This window comes from Haliotis rufescens, unplaced genomic scaffold, assembly GCF_023055435.1.
Source record: "Haliotis rufescens isolate VD_foot unplaced genomic scaffold, xgHalRufe1.0.p SCAF_2, whole genome shotgun sequence".
Taxonomy (NCBI): Eukaryota; Metazoa; Mollusca; class Gastropoda; order Lepetellida; family Haliotidae; genus Haliotis; species Haliotis rufescens.
In genome coordinates, this window is record NW_025963890.1 from 78,327,388 (window position 1) to 78,350,762 (window position 23,375).

Below are 23,375 nucleotides of genomic sequence, written 5' to 3' on the forward strand. Positions count from 1 at the left end.
AGGACGAGTCTGTCCTGGAATCCCTGGATTTACTGAAGGACTAGTCTGTCCTGGAATCCCTGGAGGACTAGTCTGTCCTGGAATCCCTGGAGGACTAGTCTGTCCTGGAATCCCTGGAGGACGAGTCTGTCCAGGATGCACTGGAGGACGAGTCTGTCCTGGAATCCCTGGCTGACTAGTTTGTCCTGGATGTGCTGGAACCTATAACATGGGCAGGCTCTTCCTCCATGACATACAAACAACAAGATATCTGGAAGTGCTCACCGCAGATCTTTATTGAACATCAACACACATGATCAGTACTAAGTCAGGCTGCATAGTTGGTTGTGGACTACAGTAGACATCAGTGAAAGGAGGACACAGCAACACTGCACAGACACGTGAACACGACTAGATACTACCTGGAGTTCAGGCGGCTTACATCAAAACTGGAAAACAACTGGAAATACATGTATCGGCGAGATGAGGTCAATGGGGGCTGAATGTCATGCTCAAGGTTATAGCAAGTAGAGAGATTTGTTTACTGATGTTCAAACTTAATCATTTAAAAACATACAAGCAGGATGGGGAGTTTGAAAGATTACTGGCCCCCCTAGAAAACTACTTGCCCAGATAGCGTGCAGGCAACTACTTTGAATGCTGCTTAGGAAACTGTAATATGATCCCTGCAGAATCCTTATCAGGACCAAGAACTAGACAATCTCAAATACATATGGTGGTTGCAAGGATGGCTTTCAGTGGACTTGATCAGACTAGTTGAGAATCAGTTCTAGACGGTGGGATTTCATACATAGAGTCTTCTGAGAAGCGAACTCAAACAGCTTGGTGAACTTATTTCCAGACTGCGACAACATAATTATAGCTACATCATTGGGATATAAACGTGGAACAGCATGAACAGAACGCTTGTGTACTGACTTTGTATGTCGATACTACACTGTCCCCCACCTACACATCTCGGCTCTCTTGCAGGACAGATTTATGAAGGATGAGGCAATATAAAACATGCTGACATACTGAAGTATTGATACAAATTGTTTCAACATCCAGGGATCTGTGTGGTCAGGCCGATATTCCAGCCCAGGTCTACAACAAGTGTTCCCGTATAGGAATGATATATTAATGAATTAGGTGACCATGCTATGATTATAGTTTGACTTTGCGAAGTGACTCGTATTCACTGACAGCACGGCTAATATGGATTTTATACTTTGCATAACTGCATTGAATACATGGATTACACTTCTCTGAATTTAAGAAAATCAGAACTCAAAAGTAATCTCAAGTTTGGACAAAATAATGCAATGGGCACTTATGTTTAAGTTCTCAGAAAACCATCTGATACATGTAAGTACATGTTTTGCTTATACATATATACTACTCAAAACAAGTTAAAGAACACCCACAATGGGAAGCCTGTGTGCTGCAATACCAACCAGCCATGACAGGCTAACTATAGTCACATGGAAATAGGGGGTATTCCTTAGCTCCTCTGGAGTAGTATACTTGCATATTTAAGGAAAGTGTTGCCGATTGTCATGAAACACCTCTATAATATGGAACACTTACAACCATGGTTGCGTTTGTGAATCACAGTTGCTCAGTCCACAGTCTGAGATCCAGTACAGCCATGGAACAAAATGGAAACATGCTGCACTACTGACTACAAACAAAACCATACAAAACTGAAAACTTAATGTCACACACTGACACACAGTCTGCCTCCGAACACATTTAGGTTGATGTGATACGCACAATGTAAATAATGCTGACTCGTCAGTATGTGAGTGAAATACACCGAGACTTTTCTCAACAGTTTGAGAAGCCAACAGCTGTTGTGATTCATCGATGTGGGGCACACAGCTCTGTACAACCATCAAAAAACATGTAGACTATACTACAGGGCATTGTTACATCAAAAAACAAAAACAGTTTATAAAAGCTCTGATGTTAGACATTTTTTTCATTTATGACAAGCATGCTGATTGTTGCAAAAGTGAAGAAAATATTTTTAAATCAAAAGCGCTGTTTGAACGAAAATATGTCTAATAAGCATATTTGCTTGTATTTTTATGGAAACTTGTTTGCAGACTTTAAGTTACGAAAATAACCTTAAAAAACAAATATTTTAGACCAAGAATGAAAATCTGTAAAACACAAAATTAAATTGTAAACTCTTAAGAATTTATTGGACAAGAACACAATATTGGTAAGTCGTATGTTTGTTCCTTACATACTTGCCTTGAATATATTTTCTTCACCGTACATTTCATTCTATAACTGGAAATCAAAACAAATTCCCAGAGTCACCGGTATACAACAAGAACAACATCCACATGTATTATGCATCCTAACACTTCCTCCTGCACGGACCGGTGTGATGGACCGGTGTGACGGACCGGTGTGACGAACCGGTGTGACGAACCGGTGTGACGGACCGATGTGACGGACCGGTGTGACGGAGTGTACATGACTTGGGTCTGGACGACCGTGGAATCTTCAGATGACATAAACAGTGATGCAAACAAAAATATAACTAACACATTTCAACAAAGTGAGAAACTGACGACCTCGATCAACTGTAACAACTTACATCCAGGAATAACGACACTGTAACCATGGTAAAAACAACACGATCAACAAACAGTCACCGCCACCGTGACACAGGATTTCAGATTGCTTCCTGTCGTATATTCAACAGCAATGAAGATCCCAAAGGTATCAATTTAGATTTGATGATATAATCATGTCCAATCAAGATTTGATGAAATCTCGAAAGATAACGTCGCTCCTTTGTAATATAGAAGTTGTTCATCCACATATGTGATCCTTACTTAGACAGTGTCAAGGTCGACACAACTGCTACATGAACACAACACAGTTGTAATTATGACCTAAGTTGTTCCTACACTGTGGTAGAACCTCCCTTGTGTGTCTACTGACATGGGAAACAAACTGATGCATATTAAACAGACACAGTAAAACATGGTTAGATCGAAACACCAAGGGACTTTTGAAATGTGTAGCAGTACTTCCCCCCTCCCCCCACCTATTTACATGTCATTCACTGGAGTATTTGGTTTATGTATGATTGAGAGAACTGTAGAAAACCAGGCAATTTCAACATGGACCGTGACGTATTTGTTACTGGAAGTCATATGCATCTCGTGTTACTGACTGACCAGTTGTTACTTGCGGAGCACGTACACCTGTTGATATTCGGGTGTGGTTGGGGTGGAACGTCTGGTTTCTGTCACCATAAATTTCTGGCAAACCTGTCAGATATTTGTCACTGACATGACATTATGTAATGTTATATCAGTGTTTGTTATGACCATGTTCTACTGCAGTTTGAAACCACGACATTTACAGCTGACAGGAAACAACAGCGTCAATGCAACTCAAACGCCCACTCCAGCCCTGCTCTCCTGCTGTGGTACAGGACATCTGTTATATACAACCCGACACAAGCTGAAGACGAACACATCTGTCTGATCACAGTGTTACGACTACCTTCACTCCCATACTATAACACATACTTACAATATCAGATTGATCGTCCAAATTTGGTACGGAGACACTAATAGCCATACTGTCACTGACATCAAGTCAACCCATCAGTGGCATTTCAACATGATTACCTACAGAAGAACCATACAGACATATTAATTGTACTCCCAACCATCACTTTTTGATTAAACAAAAATATATCACCGGAAACAGTTACTATGGTTACAAGAACAAAAACAAATTGCTGTTCATACTTTTTCCAGTACAAGGTTCAGAGGTCAACTGACGACCTTGCCAGACAACCTCCAACCTTGCATCATTTAAAGCAACTATTTACACATCAGTAAACAAGACCATGGACTAAGACGACACTACTCTCCCTTCGTGTGTTGTATAAAGCCGTTTGTCTGTCCATTCAAAAATTTCTTCCCATTTACAGGGGTGACACCTCTCTTGTTGACCCCGTTCACTCTGGGAACATCCGCCACGGAGTGAGTGTTTTTATGTTTGCGTATATAGGACTGGATGTAGAAGTTCCCAAACAGGCACAACATGACGACCATGTAGAGAGTGAGGAGCCACTGCCCCCAGCGCGGAAAGTCACATGACACACGCAGCGAGTTGGCCGTGTGGGTGAACGTGACGCAGAACTGAAACTGGAAGAGAAGAAACATCATTGATATCTGCTGACTTGCTGTCATTTTCTGTTTAATGCCGCACTCAGCAGTGTTCCAGCTATATGACAGCGGCCTGGAAATAATCGAGTCTGACCCAGACAATCCAATATTGTGAACAACACGCAATCAACCAAGTGTCTGAGTCTGACCACCCGACCCATTTGGTCATCTTGTACAACCAGCATGGGTTGCTGGGGACCAATTCTAACCCAGAATCCTACTGTGATTCCCTCAAATGTCCAAATGTTTAACTGTAGCCATGTACTGCTCTTACAATCTGACATTAATTGATCGCTACTACATACATGAGTAGCAATGAACCTCTCACACAGTAAAACAGAACACAGATGTACCCGACTACTAGCTACATCAACCGTGAAGATCCGGGGTAGAACAGGTCTTCAGCAACCCATGCCTACACCAGGATCAGGCTGCACCAGACTTGGTTGATGCATGTCATCAGTTAAAGTGTTTTTCACTATGGTTGCTGTGGTAGCCATGATGAAAATCGTATTTGAACTTCTTTAATAAATTCAGATGTCAAAATAGGCGCGAAGTTTCAGCATCTTTGGTCCCGTAATTTCTGAGGAGACAGGTAACACCAAAGATGGATGTCATACAAGCAGTCAGGTGACCTAAAATTGTAGAAAGGGAGGTAACTCCAACTGACCAACTGAAACTTGGTGATGTACTTCTTCCACCAGAGCTTGCCTCGGAGTGCAGGGATGGCAGACAGGCCGTAGTAGGAGTACATCACGATGTGGACGAGGCAGTTGAGCCAGCTGCCGAACCAGGCTGCAACACATTGGTTCACACACTCACTAATCATGACGTACGCAACATAGGGTCACACTGATCAATATACTCACTAATCATGACGTACGCAACATAGGGTCACACTGATCAATATACTCACTAATCAAGACATACACAACATAGGGTCACACTGATCAATGTACTTATTCATGCATAATATGTACAGTGATCCCTCGCTCCAACTCTACCTTTGGGGTCCAAATAATTGATGAGCGTTATAGATGATCAGCGGTTTAACGAAGGTCGAGTCGTAGGTGGTAGATGACCACAGTATACATGCTCTGTCACCTAACACGATCTACGTTTCAGAGTTTCAAAAAAAGATTAGAATAGGAGTTATTTATGATTCATTGTGTAAAAAAAAGATTTATCTAGTATCAATATGCGCTTTAAAAAAAAAACACATCGTATCCCTTCAGGTGAATAAACAGGTATAACAAACTTGGTCAATAAAAGTATGAAATTTGACATAAAACATCACCAAACATGATGATTTACCATTTAAACTGTATTTCCTGCTCTCAAAGGCATTGTTTTATATACAGAGATTAAGATTACTGTGTGCATTTTCTCGTAAACTAAGCCGGAAATAGCAGTCAGCTGTGCACATGTTTCCTCCCAATCTACCGGTGATTCAGTTAAAACGTACCCAGTGATACCACTTTAAAGAAATTTGAAGCAATGGTCGGAAGAAATTGTATCTGAAATTGTTATTTTATCAGGAATAATATATTCCAAAATCGTGTTATTTTAGTTGCAGCTTCCACCATATATACTTAAAATTATAAGAACCATAAGCGTAGCACTTTAGTACAAATTGTATGCAGGATATCTTTTTACGTATGAACGATTTTGACCAGTCACCGTAGGGACTTCCCGCACTACATGTATTTCGACTGCAAAAGTGTTATGTTGACATTTAATAGTCAAACTGCCTCAAATGTAACTTTTAGCAAGTCCATTCTCTTGCAACTAAAGTTCGTTTCAAGGCGTCAATAGCAGTAATCTGACCGTGGTTGCTATTAATAACCATGACTTGTGCAATCTACCGATCACTTCGCATACGATTTCGCCGAAATTATTGTAAACATTATTATAATTATTGAACGAAATTTTGAATATATCTAATATATATTGCAAACATTACTCCAGATAAATAATCATTTTTTTATTATTATTACCAGATATTATGATAACTTCAGTTGGGATTTGTTGACGGGTATTTCCAGTGTTACGTGATCGCGGTGATCAGCTGATAATGTTTTCTGAGATGGGGGAAATAATCGTGTCATTGGAAAACTTGAGTTTATTGAAAATGTCAGTAAATTTTGGGAGCCATGCTTTACCGCGTGCTATAACCGAGTTAGCGCTATATTGAGGGCGCTATATTGAAGGGCACAATAACGAGGGAACACTGTAGTTTCAAATCATTCAATCTTCTCATAAAATGTGTAACCCCCCAAAGCACTGTTCTACGTTCTTACACAGGTCAAATGTATAACACACTCGAACAAAGTTCAATATTTCCCTGCACAAATATGGGATCACATCAAGGAAAGTAATGAGGTGTGGCATGAACAACATCAACACATAACCCCTTACAACAAACCTGTCATGTATCTCATGCAACTACACTATTTCCTAGTTGGACAGTTTAACCCACCAAGTGTGTGGATTAAGTCCACTTTAATATGTGAACTGTTATTTCTAATTAAATAAGTTGTTTTAACACAATGTTTCTGTTCGAAATTCCCGTATTTGGGTGAAACACATATTGCCACCTCAACTATAGCACATAACTAACTCGAAACAGTCGTCACGTTCTGACGGTTCATCGTGTACGTGAAAACCAATAATTTCATGTTCATTTCTAGTTTGTCCGGGTATGTTTTGGCTCACTGTCTCTCTGCTGCAGTTGCTCCACAAGTCCGAGAACTTGATTGAACTCACATTGTTTTACAGTCGCATCAGGGCAGTCTGTCCTAGCTCTACAGGTATATGAAAATACTCACACATGTCCCCAACACTTAAGGTATATGAAAAAACTCACACGCCCCAACAATACAGGCATATGTTTATACTCACACATGCCCCAACACTACAGGTATATGAATATACTCACACATGCCCCAACACTACAGGTATATGAATATACTCACACATGCCCCAACACTACAGGAATATGAATATACTCACACATGCCCCAACACTACAGGTATATGAATATACTCACACATGCCCTAACACTACAGGTATATGAATATACTCACACTCCCCAACACTACAGGTATATGAATATACTCATACATGCCCCAACACTACAGGTATATGAATATACTACCACATGCCCAAACACTACAGGTATATGAATATACTCACACATGCCCTAACACTACAGGTATATGAATATACTCACACATGCCCCAACACTACAGGTATATGAATATACTCACTCCCCAACACTACAGGTATATGAATATACTCACACATGCCCCAACACTACAGGTATATGAATATACTCACACATGCCCCCAACACTACAGGTATATGAATATACTCACACATGCCCCCAACACTACAGGTATATGAATATACTACCACATGCCCCAACACTGCAGGTATAAGAATATACTCACACATGCCCCAACACTACAGGTATATGAATATACTCATACATGCCCTAACACTACAGGTATATGAATATACTCACACATGCCCCAACACTACAGGTATATGAATATACTCACACATGCCCCAACACTACAGGTATATGAATATACTCACACATGCCCCAACACTACAGGTATATGAATATACTCATACATGCCCTAACACTACAGGTATATGAATATACTCACACATGCCCCCAACACTGCAGGTATATGAATATACTCACACATGCCCCAACACTACAGGTATATGAATATACTCACACATGCCCTAACACTACAGGTATATGAATATACTCACACATGCCCAAACACTACAGGTATATGAATATACTCACACATGCCCCAACACTACAGGTATATGAATATACTCACACATGCCCCCAACACTGCAGGTATATGAATATACTACCACATGCCCAAACACTGCAGGTATATGAATATACTCACACATGCCCCAACACTACAGGTATATGAATATACTCACACATGCCCCCAACACTACAGGTATATGAATATACTACCACATGCCCAAACACTTCAGGTATATGAATATACTCACACATGCCCCCAACACTGCAGGTATATGAATATACTACCACATGCCCAAACACTGCAGGTATATGAATATACTCACACATGCCCCAACACTACAGGTATATGAATATACTCACACATGCCCCAACACTACAGGTATATGAATATACTCACACATGCCCCCAACACTACAGGTATATGAATATACTCACACATGCCCCCAACACTACAGGTATATGAATATACTCACACATGCCCCAACACTACAGGTATATGAATATACTCACACATGCCCCCAACACTGCAGGTATATGAATATACTACCACATGCCCAAACACTGCAGGTATATGAATATACTCACACATGCCCCAACACTACAGGTATATGAATATACTCACACATGCCCCCAACACTGCAGGTATATGAATATACTACCACATGCCCAAACACTGCAGGTATATGAATATATTCACACATGCCCCAACACTACAGGTATATGAATATACTCACACATGCCCCAACACTACAGGTATATGAATATACTCACACATGCCCCCAACACTGCAGGTATATGAATATACTACCACATGCCCAAACACTGCAGGTATATCAATATACTCACACATGCCCCAACACTACAGGTATATGAATATACTCACACATGCCCCAACACTACAGGTATAAGAATATACTCACACATGCCCTAACACTACAGGTATATGTATATACTTACACATGCCCCAACACTACAGGTATAAGAATATACTCACACATGCCCCAACACTACAGGTATATGAATATACTCACACATGCCCCCAACACTGCAGGTATATGAATATACTCACACATGCCCCAACACTACAGGTATATGAATATACTCACACATGCCCCAACACTGCAGGTATATGAATATACTCACACATGCCCCCAACACTGCAGGTATATGAATATACTCACACATGCCCTAACACTGCAGGTATATGAATATACTCACACATGCCCTAACACTACAGGTATATGAATATACTCACACATGCCCTAACACTACAGGTATATGAATATACTCACACATGCCCTAACACTACAGGTATATGAATAAACTCACACATGCCCCAACACTACAGGTATATGAATATACTCACACATGCCCCCAACACTGCAGGTATATGAATATACTCACACATGCCCTAACACTACAGGTATATGAATATACTACCACATGCCCCAACACTACAGGTATATGAATATACTCACACATGCCCTAACACTACAGGTATATGAATATACTCACACATGCCCTAACACTACAGGTATATGAATATACTCACACATGCCCTAACACTACAGGTATATGAATATACTCACACATGCCCCAACACTACAGGTATATGAATATACTCACACATGCCCCCAACACTGCAGGTATATGAATATACTCACACATGCCCCAACACTACAGGTATATGAATATACTCACACATGCCCCAACACTACAGGTATATGAATATACTCACACATGCCCCCAACACTGCAGGTATATGAATATACTCACACATGCCCCCAACACTGCAGGTATATGAATATACTCACACATGCCCCCAACACTACAGGTATATGAATATACTCACACATGCCCCAACACTGCAGGTATAAGAATATACTCACACATGCCCCAACACTACAGGTATATGAATATACTCACACATGCCCCAACACTACAGGTATATGAATATACTCACACATGCCCCAACACTGCAGGTATATGAATATACTCACACATGCCCCAACACTGCAGGTATATGAATATACTCACACATGCCCCAACACTACAGGTATATGAATATACTCACACATGCCCCCAACACTACAGGTATATGAATATACTCACACATGCCCCAACACTACAGGTATATGAATATACTCACACATGCCCCCAACACTGCAGGTATATGAATATACTCACACATGCCCCAACACTACAGGTATATGAATATACTCACACATGCCCCAACACTGCAGGTATATGAATATACTCACACATGCCCCCAACACTGCAGGTATATGAATATACTCACATGCCCTAACACTACAGGTATATGAATATACTCACACATGCCCCAACACTACAGGTATATGAATATACTCACACATGCCCCCAACACTACAGGTATATGAATATACTCACACATGCCCCCAACACTGCAGGTATATGAATATACTCACACATGCCCCAACACTACAGGTATATGAATATACTCACACATGCCCCCAGGAATGAACATGATGACCCACCACCAGATGTTCAACATGGTGGCGTGGTGGAAGACGTGTAGGAATGTGATCTGGTTGAACTTTTTGCGCAGTATCATTAGAAGTGTGTCATTGAACTCGATCACTTTGGAAAAGAAGTACCACCACATGACCTTGGCAACCTGAAGAGAACACCTGTATTAGCAACATCGACACAGAACCGCTAAACGCTGTTGACACCTACTACATCTCATCTACCTCTCTCCTGACGAGCTGCTCCAGTCCACGGAGAGATGCTGAGGCAGGCAATGGTTCACAGTTGAATTGTTTAACACCACAGTGGGTAACATTTCAGTTATGGCGGCCTGTGTATGAATTAATCTGGGCCAGGTTAACAAGTTACATAAAGTGAGTGAGTGAGTGAGTGAGTATGGTTTTACGCCGCTTTTAGCAATATTCCAGCAATGACATAAAGTGAACAACGTGCCAAGCCATCAGAGTTCAAAAACACAATCAGCCATATTACAGATCCCACCACCGAATTCCCCGTCATCACCATTACAACCCAGAACCTCGATGGATATCCCCACCGGGTGTGCTCGGAGCGAGGGGGGTGTTGACATTGATGAGAGTGGGATACTCAATAACAAGACACACACTTGTTTGAGTGACCAGTGATCCTGTTGAGCCACTCTTTCAGTGGGCGTGGCTGGGGCAAACTGGCATTCTGGTACGTTTCACCAAGATGTTAGAATGCACTTAAAGAAATCAAAACGTGTTGATCCAAACTGTAACCTATTGTCTCCACCCGACACATCACTCAATGTCAAGCCACAGACTGGAACCAGCACCCAACCATGAAGGAGGGTGGTACCCTTTCTCCGAGGCGACTGGGTCACGCCCACCCGGGAACATACCCTCATTTCCTTCGGGTTAGCCCAGCTGCCTTGGTTGTAGTTGGCGCACCACATGTCGTAGCCCGCGTCCACCACGCTCACGATGATCTGCAATCAAGTAGAATTATTGCATTGGTCACGCAGTCAAAGTTATTCATCACTTGTGCAGGCCCATGGTCACATGTCTATATAGTCACTGAGTTTTCAAGTTTTCATTCAGAACATACATTTTCTTGATTTTACATGAGATTAATATTTAGGCTTAACCACTTCCAGTTAAACATTTCATAATGTTCTGAAGACTTTCTTTGCTTGTACCTCGATGAACATGTAGGTGGACAGTACGACCAGCCCTAGGTTGTAGACAACCATGAGCCACTGCAGGGAGAACGGCTGCCGGTTCTTCATGATGCGCGGCCCCACCAGTACCATCATCAGGTAGAGCCCTGTCGCCACCCACACCGGCACCGGGCTGTCGGATACCAGCAGCCAGTGCCGTGTCCGTGGATCTGGAACCGCAAACCACGCCATCAGTACAGCTACACCATCTGTACAGCCACACCATCAGTACAGCCACGCCCTCAGTACCACCACGCCCTCAGTACAGCCACACCATCAGTACAGCCACACCCTCAGTACAGCCACACCATCAGTACAGCCACACCATCAGTACAGCCACACCCTCAGTACCACCACACCATCAGTACAGCCACACCGTCAGTACAGCCACACCGCCACACCATCCGTACCACCACGCCATCAGTACAGCCACACCATCAGAATAGCCACACCATCAGCACCACATCATCTGTATAGCCACACCATCAGTACAGCCACACCATCAGTACAGACACACCATCAGTACAGCCACACCATCAGTACAGCCACACCAGCACCTAACCATCAGTACAGCCACACCATCAGTACCACCATCAGTACAGCCACACCGTCAGTACAGCCACACCATCAGTACCACCACACCATCAGTACAGCCACGCCTTCAGTACAGCCAAGCCATCAGTACAGCCACACCATCAGTACAGCCACACCATCAGTACAGCCACACCATCAGTACAGCCACACCATCAGTACAGCCACACCATCAGAATAGCCACACCATCAGCACCACATCATCTGTACAGCCACACCATCAGTACAGCCACACCATCAGTACAGACACACCATCAGTACAGACACACCATCAGTACCACCACACCAGCACCTAACCATCAGTACAGCCACACCATCAGTACCACCATCAGTACAGCCACACCGTCAGTACAGCCACACCATCAGTACCACCACACCATCAGTACAGCCACGCCTTCAGTACAGCCACGCCTTCAGTACAGCCACGCCATCAGTACAGCCACACCATCAGTACAGCCACACCATCAGTACAGCCACACCATCAGTACCACCACACCATCAGCACCACACCATCAGTACCACCACGCCGTCAGTACAGCCACACCATCAGTACCACCACACCATCAGTACGACACCATCAGCACCACCACACCATCAGTACAGCCACACCATCAGCACCACACCATCAGTACCACCACACCATCAGTACAGCCACACCATCAGTACAGCCACACCATCAGCACCACACCATCAGTACAGCCACACCATCAGCACCACACCATCAGTACAGCCACACCATCAGCACAATGCCATCAGTACAGCCACACCATCAGTACCACCACACCATCAGTACAGCCACACCATCAGTACCACCACGCCATCAGCACCACACCATCAGTACAGCCACACCATCAGTACAGCCACACCATCAGCACCACACCATCAGTACAGCCACACCATCAGCACCACGCCATCAGTACAGCCACACCATCAGTACAGCCACACCATCAGTACAGCCACACCATCAGCACCACACCATCAGTACAGCCACACCATCAGCACAGCCACACCATCAGTACAGCCACACCATCAGTACAGCCACACCATCAGCACCACACCATCAGTACCACCACACCATCAGTACAGCCACACTATCAGTACAGCCACACCATCAGCACCACACTATCAGTACAGCCACACCATCAGCACCACACCATCAGTACCACCACACCATCAGTACAGCCACACCATCAGTACAGCCACACCATCAGCACCACACCATCAGTACAGCCACACCATCAGCACCACGCCATCAGTACAGCCACACCATCAGTACAGCCACACCATCTGTACAGCCACACCCCTCACCTAACCATCAGTACAGCCACACCATCAGTACAGCCACACCATCAGTACAGCCACACCATCAGCACCACACCATCCGTACAGCACATAGAGACACCAAACTGAGTGTCCCTGGGAACATGGCTAAACATCTGTGTTTGTTTCAAAATGAGACATTTTAACTATGCAGTGTATGTAAAAATATAAAACTACCAGTAAACATCAAGATCTATTTCTCATCACTTGGACATTAAGTCATGTGCACGTGTAAACAGTTTGACGATGCACTGAACATATTTTTGAGTTTAACTTTTATAGATAGTTTTAACATCAGCATAGCCACCAACTCTGGTGTTGCGATCTTCTGATGACGACATCAAAGCCTGACAATATGAACTGTCTACAGACATGTGATTCCAAAACTCAGTTGATAATTTCATTACCTAGTTACTATTTCTACAACAGAGGTTCCGAAAATATGTGTGGATTGTTGATTGGACAGGTGTAACACTATAGATAGAATTCATACCTGTCGATAAAAGAGACATGTTCCTAGCAGGCGGTGTGAGGCTTAATAACTACCCTTTCTTTAGTGTCTATGACAATTTAGTCCTTGTGTCATTCATTTTGTTAATTGGCATTTATCCACATGGATTAAGGAAGAAGTTGTTGTTGTAGTTTAGTTGCAAACTGGTGACAAATACAAACATGTAGGAACAGTTAGCAGCAAGTCTCTAACTTTCAACATCAGGGTTATCACAATGACCCCTGGACTATCAAGTTTCATCTAACACCCTGAGGAGACAAAACAATTTCCCATGAGTGGCCACACAAAGTTCATTTGCACTTTTACAAAGTGTATTGCCACTGGGGACAATCATGATAATATCACACTGTCCGATGTGAGGCGAGTTTATCACAAACATCAATAGCATATTACACAGGGGTGGCCTTATCAATAAACTGATCATCATGTAAAGAGGCGAACTGACACTGACAATCTGGCCACCATTGCCTCATTAACAACTGACAAGGACCTGCACACTGCAGATTGATTGATTCTATCACACCCAAGGATTCCTCCCATCCACTGTTCCCCAGCCTGGCTAAGCTGGGAGGATCTATCAGTGAAATAATGAGATGATATCACTGTGGAATAGTGTACATGCCAGCTGCAAATTTATATCTCCTCTAGCTGCCATGTCCAAATGATTTTATAAACCAAGCAGAAGTGCCATTGACCCGGCCAAAAACAGGATGAGCCAGATCCACCAACCTGGTACCGCGCCTTCATACTGCTGCAACAGCTGCTGAATCTTGCTGGCCATTGGTCAACAACAGTAGGACCTGAAACACGATAATAACATTGGTCAACAACAGGAGGACCTGAAACACGATAATTACATTGGTCAACAACAGGAGAACCTGAAACACGATAATTACATTGGTCAACAACAGGAGGACCTGAAACACGATAATTACAATGGTCAACAACAGGAGGACCTGAAACACGATAATTACATTGGTCAACAACAGTAGGACCTGAAACACGATAATTACATTGGTCAACAACAGGAGGACCTGAAACACGATAATTACATTGGTCAACAACAGTAGGACCTGAAACACGATAATAACATTGGTCAACAACAGGAGGACCTGAAACACGATAATTACATTGGTCATCAACAGGAGGACCTGAAACACGATAATTACATTGGTCAACAACAGGAGGACCTGAAACATGATAATTACATTGGTCAACAACAGGAGGACCTGAAACACAATAATAACATTGGTCAACAACAGGAGGACCTGAAACACGATAATTACATTGGTCAACAACTGGAGGACCTGAAACATGATAATTACATTGGTCAACAACAGGAGGACCTGAAACATGATAATTACATTGGTCAACAACAGGAGGACCTGAAACACGATAATTACATTGGTCAACAACAGGAGGACCTGAAACATGATAATTACATTGGTCAACAACAGGAGGACCTGAAACACGATAATTACATTGGTCAACAACAGGAGGACCTGAAACACGATAATTAAATTGGTCAACAACAGTAGGACCTGAAACACGATAATTACATTGGTCAACAACAGGAGGACCTGAAACACGATAATTACATTGGTCAACAACAGGAGGACCTGAAACACGATAATTTCATTGGTCAACAACAGTAGGACCTGAAACACGATAACAACATTGGTCAACAAGAGGAGGACCTGAAACACGATAATTACATTGGTCAACAACAGTAGGACCTGAAACACGATAATTACATTGGTCAACAACAGTAGGACCTGAAACACGATAATTACATTGGTCAACAACAGGAGGACCTGAAACACAATAATTACATTGGTCAACAACAGTAGGACCTGAAACACGATAATTACATTGGTCAACAAGAGGAGGACCTGAAACACGATAATTACATTGGTCAACAACAGTAGGACCTGAAACACGATAATTACATTGGTCAACAACAGGAGGACCTGAAACACGATAATTACATTGGTCAACAACTGGAGGACCTGAAACACGATAATTACATTGGTCAACAACATGAGGACCTGAAACACAATAATTACATTGGTCAACAACAGTAGGACCTGAAACACGATAATTACATTGGTCAACAACAGTAGGACCTGAAACACGATAATTACATTGGTCAACAACAGGAGGACCTGAAACATGATAATTACATTGGTCAACAACAGGAGGACCTGAAACACGATAATTACATTGGTCAACAACAGGAGGACCTGAAACACGATAATAACATTGGTCAACAACAGGAGGACCTGAAACACGATAATTACATTGGTCAACAACAGGAGGACCTGAAACACGATAATTACATTGGTAAACAACAGGAGGACCTGAAACACGATAATTACATTGGTCAACAACAGTAGGACCTGAAACATCATAATTACATTGGTCAACAACTGGAGGACCTGAAACACGATAATTACATTGGTCAACACTAACTGACTGAGTATGGTTTTACGCCGCTTTTAGCAATATTCCAGCAATATCACGGCGGGGGACACCAGAAATGGGCTTCACACATTGTACCCATGTCGGGAATCGAACCCGGGTCTTCGGCGTGACGAGCGAACGCTTTAACCACTAGGCTACCTGACCGCCCACACTGGTCAACAACAGGAGGACCTGAAACATCATAATTACATTGGTCAACAACAGGAGGACCTGAAACATCATAATTACATTGGTCAACAACAGTAGGACCTGAAACATAATAATTACATTGGTCAACAACTGGAGGACCTGAAACATCATAATTACATCATATAACAGGGAAAGAGGCTGCACAGTGAAGCATGACTTTCACCAATCCATAAAGTGAATGAATAACGTTTACCAGGTATAGATCCACAATATACCAGCCCTTAGCCCTCCTGTTTCAGGCCTCCACTAACTACTAACCTGGCGCATACGATTGGCTTCCACTCACAATGCCCCAAATAGTGAGTGAATTGGTCACATTCGTGTGGGGACAAACTTTGTCTGAATTAACAAAGGCTAATAACCCTGTAGCCATGACCTGTATATGCCCAGAATCACTTAATTATGGTCATTCATAAGATGCTAATCCCAGTTGTTAGTCCCCATTGTATTGTACATTGACCGTCTGACATCCTGCACCAGATGTGCAACTATGTCACTGATTAATTTCTGTTGCATATATTTTTGACTTAATCCATGTCAGGTGACCTTAGCTATATACACGCTTTTTGGTCCATTGATAAAAAAAGAGAGGAGGTTTTTACCCTCAGCCTGACCTGGCACATAGTGCTTCTTGTTTACATCATGCATATATATCTAAGGAAGAGAATATATGGATGTCAACTTCTTTATTATGAGGAACACAATGTTTCGGAGTATATGCTTACACCTTCATCACCTGAGTTCTTCATCATGCTAAAATTAAAAAGAAGTTGACATCCATATTTTCTCTTCCTTATGTGTATCACTTCTAAATACCTTTCAAAGACCTCATATATATCTACCTGTATAAAGTAAACTTGTATATAACGCAAGCCATAGGCTCCATGTTGTCACTTCCAACTGAGAACCATATGCTGACCCCATGCATATATGTAAGCAAATAAACATAAATCAACGTCACACCTACCCATTGATAATTTGGAGGAGATGCGTTGTTGCCATAGCGATTGATTTGGGACCACCTTTGTCTGAATGGCTAATAACCCTGTAGCCATGACAGGAGATTGAGAAATGCAACAAAATATTTTAAAACACTTATCTCTTGGAGAGTACAGAAAAATCATTAATTTAAACTACAACCTGACAGTTATATTAGCCCTGTCTGTTATTATTTCTTAGTTCCGTATGATTATCGGCAAAAGTATTAGTTCATGTCATGTTGTCCAGCCTCCCTATGTAGCTCCTACAGTACAGACAGAAGGCTTCCCACAAGCACTTGAGCAGCTGTCATGGCAACTAATGTCAATGTGATAGGAAATTAAAACAAATAACAAACTTTTGTTATAACAAACTCAAGGTGAACACTAATATTAGTTCGTTATAACCGTAGTTCGTTAAAAGCATACTAGTACACTAACAATACAGTTACTTATATCTGTTGCTTCATTATAAGTGTGCTGGTTATAATAGTAGTGTACTGTACTTGAATGTGTTTTTACTCAAAAACATACATCTCCCCCTCCCATTTTTGATACATTAGTTCAAGTTGCTGCTGTATATGATTTTGCAAATCCCAAAACAAGCAAGAAATACTAATATCCCCAGCCAATATGACAAGTCCTGTTGTGTGCAAAGCAAGAAATATTGTACGGTTTGAAAGATATGCTCCGGAAACGTGCACTACCGCCATTTTCAGTCTAAGTCATAGTCGTGGCCGTGGAAACTCGGAAAATACAATTTTTTTTAAATCCCAAACTGTCAGAAGTCACAAGTTCACCACTAGACCTATCTACGTGCCAAATTTGGTTGAAGATATCTCTCATGGTTTTTCAGTTCTGCTCCGGAAACGAAAAATTGTGGAGGGAAGGACAGAAGAACAGACTCACACACGGACAGACACACAGACACACTCACATGGACACATTCACACTCACATGGACACATTCACTCACATGGACACATTCACTAACATGGACACATTCACACTCACATGGACACATTCACACTCACATGGACACATTCACACTCACATGGACACATTCACACTCGCATGGACACATTGGACACTCGCATGGACACATTCACACTCACATGGACACATTTACACTCACATGGACACATACACTCACATGGACACATTCACACTCACATGGACACATTCACACTCACATGGACACATTAACGCTCACATGGACACATTCACGCTCACATGGACACATTCACACTTACATGGACACATTCGCACCCACATGGACACATTCGCACTGGCATGGACACATTCACACTCACATGGACACATTCACACTCACATGGACATTCACACTCACATGGACACATTCACACTCACATGGACACATTCACACTCACATGGACACATTCACACTCACATGGACACATACACTCACATGGACACATTCACACTCACATGGACACATTCACACTCACATGGACACATTCACACACATGGACACATTCACACACATGGACACATTCACAATCGCATGGGCACATTCACACTCACATGGACACATTCACACTCACATGGACACATTCACACTCACATGGACACATTCACAATCGCATGGGCACATTCACACTCACATGGACACATTCACACTCGCATGGACACATTCACACTCACATGGACACATTCGACTGGCATGGACACATTCACACTCACATGGACACATTCACACTCACATGGACATTCACACTCACATGGACACATTCACACTCACATGGACACATTCACACTCACATGGACACATTCACATGGACACATTCACACACATGGACACATTCACAATCGCATGGACACATTCACAATCACATGGGCACATTCACTCACATGGACACATTCACACTCACATGGACACATTCGCACTCACATGGACACATTCACACTCACATGGACACATTCGCACTGGCATGGACACATTCACACTCACATGGACACATTCACACTCACATGGACATTCACACTCACATGGACACATTCACACTCACATGGACACATTCACATGGGCACATTCACTCACATGGACACATTCACACTCACATGGACATTCACACTCACATGGACACATTCACACTCACATGGACACATTCACATGGGCACATTCACTCACATGGACACATTCACACTCACATGGACACATTCACACTCTCATGGACACATTGGACACATTCACACTCGCATGGACACATTCACACTCACATGGACACATTCACACTCACATGGACTCATTCACACTCGCATGGACACATTGGACACATTCACACTCGCATGGACACATTCACACTCACATGGACACATTTACACTCACATGGACACATACACTCACATGGACACATTCACACTCACATGGACACATTCACACTCACATGGACACATTCACACTCACATGGACACATTAACGCTCACATGGACACATTCACGCTCACATGGACACATTCACACTTACATGGACACATTCACACCCACATGGACACATTCACACTGGCATGGACACATTCACACTCACATGGACACATTCACACTCACATGGACATTCACACTCACATGGACATTCACACTCACATGGACACATTCACACTCACATGGACACATACACTCACATGGACACATTCACACTCACATGGACACATTCACACTCACATGGACACATTCACACTCACATGGACACATTCACACACATGGACACATTCACACACACATGGACACATTCACAATCGCATGGGCACATTCACACTCACATGGACACATTCACACTCACATGGACACATTCACACTCACATGGACACATTCACAATCGCATGGGCACATTCACACTCACATGGACACATTCACACTCACATGGACACATTCACACTCACATGGACACATTCACACTCACATGGACACATTCACACTCACATGGACACATTCACACACATGGACACATTCACACACACATGGACACATTCACAATCGCATGGGCACATTCACACTCACATGGACACATTCACACTCACATGGACACATTCACACTCACATGGACACATTCACAATCGCATGGGCACATTCACACTCACATGGACACATTCACACTCACATGGACACATTCACACTCACATGGACACATTCGCACTGGCATGGACACATTCACACTCACATGGACACATTCACACTCACATGGACATTCACACTCACATGGACACATTCACACTCACATGGACACATTCACACTCACATGGACACATTCACACTCACATGGACACATTCACACACATGGACACATTCACAATCGCATGGACACATTCACAATCGCATGGGCACATTCACTCACATGGACACATTCACTCACATGGACACATTCGCACTCACATGGACACATTCACACTCACATGGACACATTCGCACTGGCATGGACACATTCACACTCACATGGACACATTCACACTCACATGGACACATTCACATGGGCACATTCACACACATGGACACATACACTCACATGGACACATTCACATTCACACTCACATGGACACATTCACACTCACATGGACACATTCACACACAGACTCACATGGAAAGACGCACATGGACCCACCCAGACACATGGACCCACCCAGACACATGGACAGACAGAGACTCAGACTCAAGACTCACTGACACACACTCACAGGCAGACACACTCATTGAGCAGTAGAGGACAAACGTAGTTAATAAAACTGAATTAAACCTTCTGGGTTGTACTTCCTCAGCTGATGTTTCTGTAAAAGACTTGCACACACTTGTAAGGGTTTGGTCATAGTAGGGGTGGTGATAAAGATTACGAACAGATTTGTCTAAAAGGTGGGTGCTTATTGGAGCAAGGTGCTTGCAAATGGCAATTTAAATATCAATTTGTGGTTGTAAGCATAAAAATCTTGACATTTAATGAATATGTGAACATTTTGAGTAAACATCTGGTATTGAATAAACATCTTGACAATAGATTTGGGTTACCTGGAATCTTGATAATTGATCCTTACATTGATCATGTTGATAGATTGATAGAGGGAAATCAATACATGATCATGCATCAATCATCACCTGTCTGTCCCAGCATGTGAACATCTTCCAACATCATGTAGAGTGAGGGAGATTGGTTTGTTCCTCGATCATCACATTCAAGGCAGCTCAGCATTGGACAAAACTTGTGGTCATTGGACAAATCTGGTGTATGTATTAACCAATGGCTGAAGTGGTGCCTTTTGCTATTTAGGAATTTTTCAAAATTTGATTTTTCAGTGTTTCCTTGGAAACAAGTTTGACTTTGACTCTTTTTAATATTCCTAGTGGTACGTTTGTCCAGACCATATCTCTAAAACTGACAGGTATTGTTTCTTGAAACTGTGCACACACAAAGACCAGGTTGTCAACTGCTATGTAACATGTTTAAAAAACTTTAGAACTAATATTTTTCTGTTTCAATGGCAACAAGTTTGATTTTGACTCTGTTCATATTGGTGTAAACCTGACATAGAAATAGAAAGTTCTGAATCCCAATTCCATGGTATTGTTTTGATAGCCCAATAACCACTCTTGTAAATATAGACAGATTAGATAGAAATCCTCTAAAAAAAGTAGCAACCAGATGATTTTTTCTTTTGAACTTGTTGGGGCCGGGGGCATTTGTCATCTGCTGACTCTTGTTCAATTTATTGTTTTTTTGGTTGTGTTTCCATGGAAACAATTTGGACTAAGTCTCAAACAAGTAGCTTTTGTTTCCTGTCCAAACTCTACCGCTAATGATTATTTCTGCATGACACTATCTTCTTTTCAGGCTGTAATTTGCCATTATCATCCCCCACCACGAAGTGGAAGGGGGATATGGGAATGGGTGCTGTCTGTCCTTCCATGTGTGAGTGTGTGTCTGTCCATGTGTGTCCATGTGTGTGTGTCTGTCCATGTGTGTCCGTGTGTGTGTGTCTGTCCATGTGTGTCCATGTCAGTGGGCTCGTGTGTGAGTGTGCGTCTATTAATCCTAACCGGCCTGAAAATTCAAAAACTTAAAAAACTAAAAGCTAAATATACATGAAATCTACAACAGTCACACACAACCACCAGAAACTATTGTTGGTACTTACCAAGTAGATATGTGTAGAAGTATTTCAACCAAGTTGCCCTGTGGCCCTGAACTGCCTCACAGACTAATGTGTTAGTTGTAATGAGCTGCAATTATAGCTTGCAACATACCACGAGCTGCAATCTCCCAGTACAACCGACTCGGCTACAGCAGCACCCACTAGCTCTGTCAGACCAATGAATATTCATGAGACATGCCCTGTACGTATCTCGTGGGTACAGCATATATACGGCAAACTTCAAACACATCCACACAAAGGAGATGTGGTTGTTTGTTTGCCGGGGAACATGCGAGCTGATTACGGCATGAGGTCTACGTCCGTGTTAATACTAGCAAGGCGAAAACGTAAACTCATGAATAGTCCAGCAGCCACTATTCCCTGTTGAGCTCCTAGCAAACTTAGCAACAATGTTTGATGATCACCTCACTAAAAAAAGCAATATAGCACAAACACTTCGTTTGGGAAAAGGCA

General features: G+C 42.5%; 1 protein-coding gene across 2 annotated transcripts in view; it reads right to left on the reverse strand.

Moving 5' to 3' along the window:
* Positions 1 to 251: 251 nt before the first annotated feature.
* LOC124129055 (elongation of very long chain fatty acids protein 2-like) overlaps positions 252 to 23,375 on the reverse strand; it is a 35,534-nt gene continuing 12,410 nt past the window's right edge. Inside the window, exons 1-7 of one of the 2 annotated variants that reach the window (XM_048400626.1) lie at positions 22,905 to 23,070; positions 14,847 to 14,917; positions 11,675 to 11,865; positions 11,378 to 11,464; positions 10,471 to 10,642; positions 4,858 to 4,982; positions 252 to 4,166 (exon numbers count right to left, since the gene is read on the reverse strand). In XM_048400626.1, coding sequence (XP_048256583.1) covers positions 3,882 to 4,166; positions 4,858 to 4,982; positions 10,471 to 10,642; positions 11,378 to 11,464; positions 11,675 to 11,865; positions 14,847 to 14,898 — 912 coding nt within the window. In that variant the 5' untranslated portion in view covers positions 14,899 to 14,917; positions 22,905 to 23,070 and the 3' untranslated portion in view covers positions 252 to 3,881. Of the gene's footprint in view, positions 4,167 to 4,857; positions 4,983 to 10,470; positions 10,643 to 11,377; positions 11,465 to 11,674; positions 11,866 to 14,846; positions 14,918 to 22,904; positions 23,071 to 23,375 lie in introns of those variants that run through there. The other variant, XM_048400625.1, reaches the window with a different exon arrangement.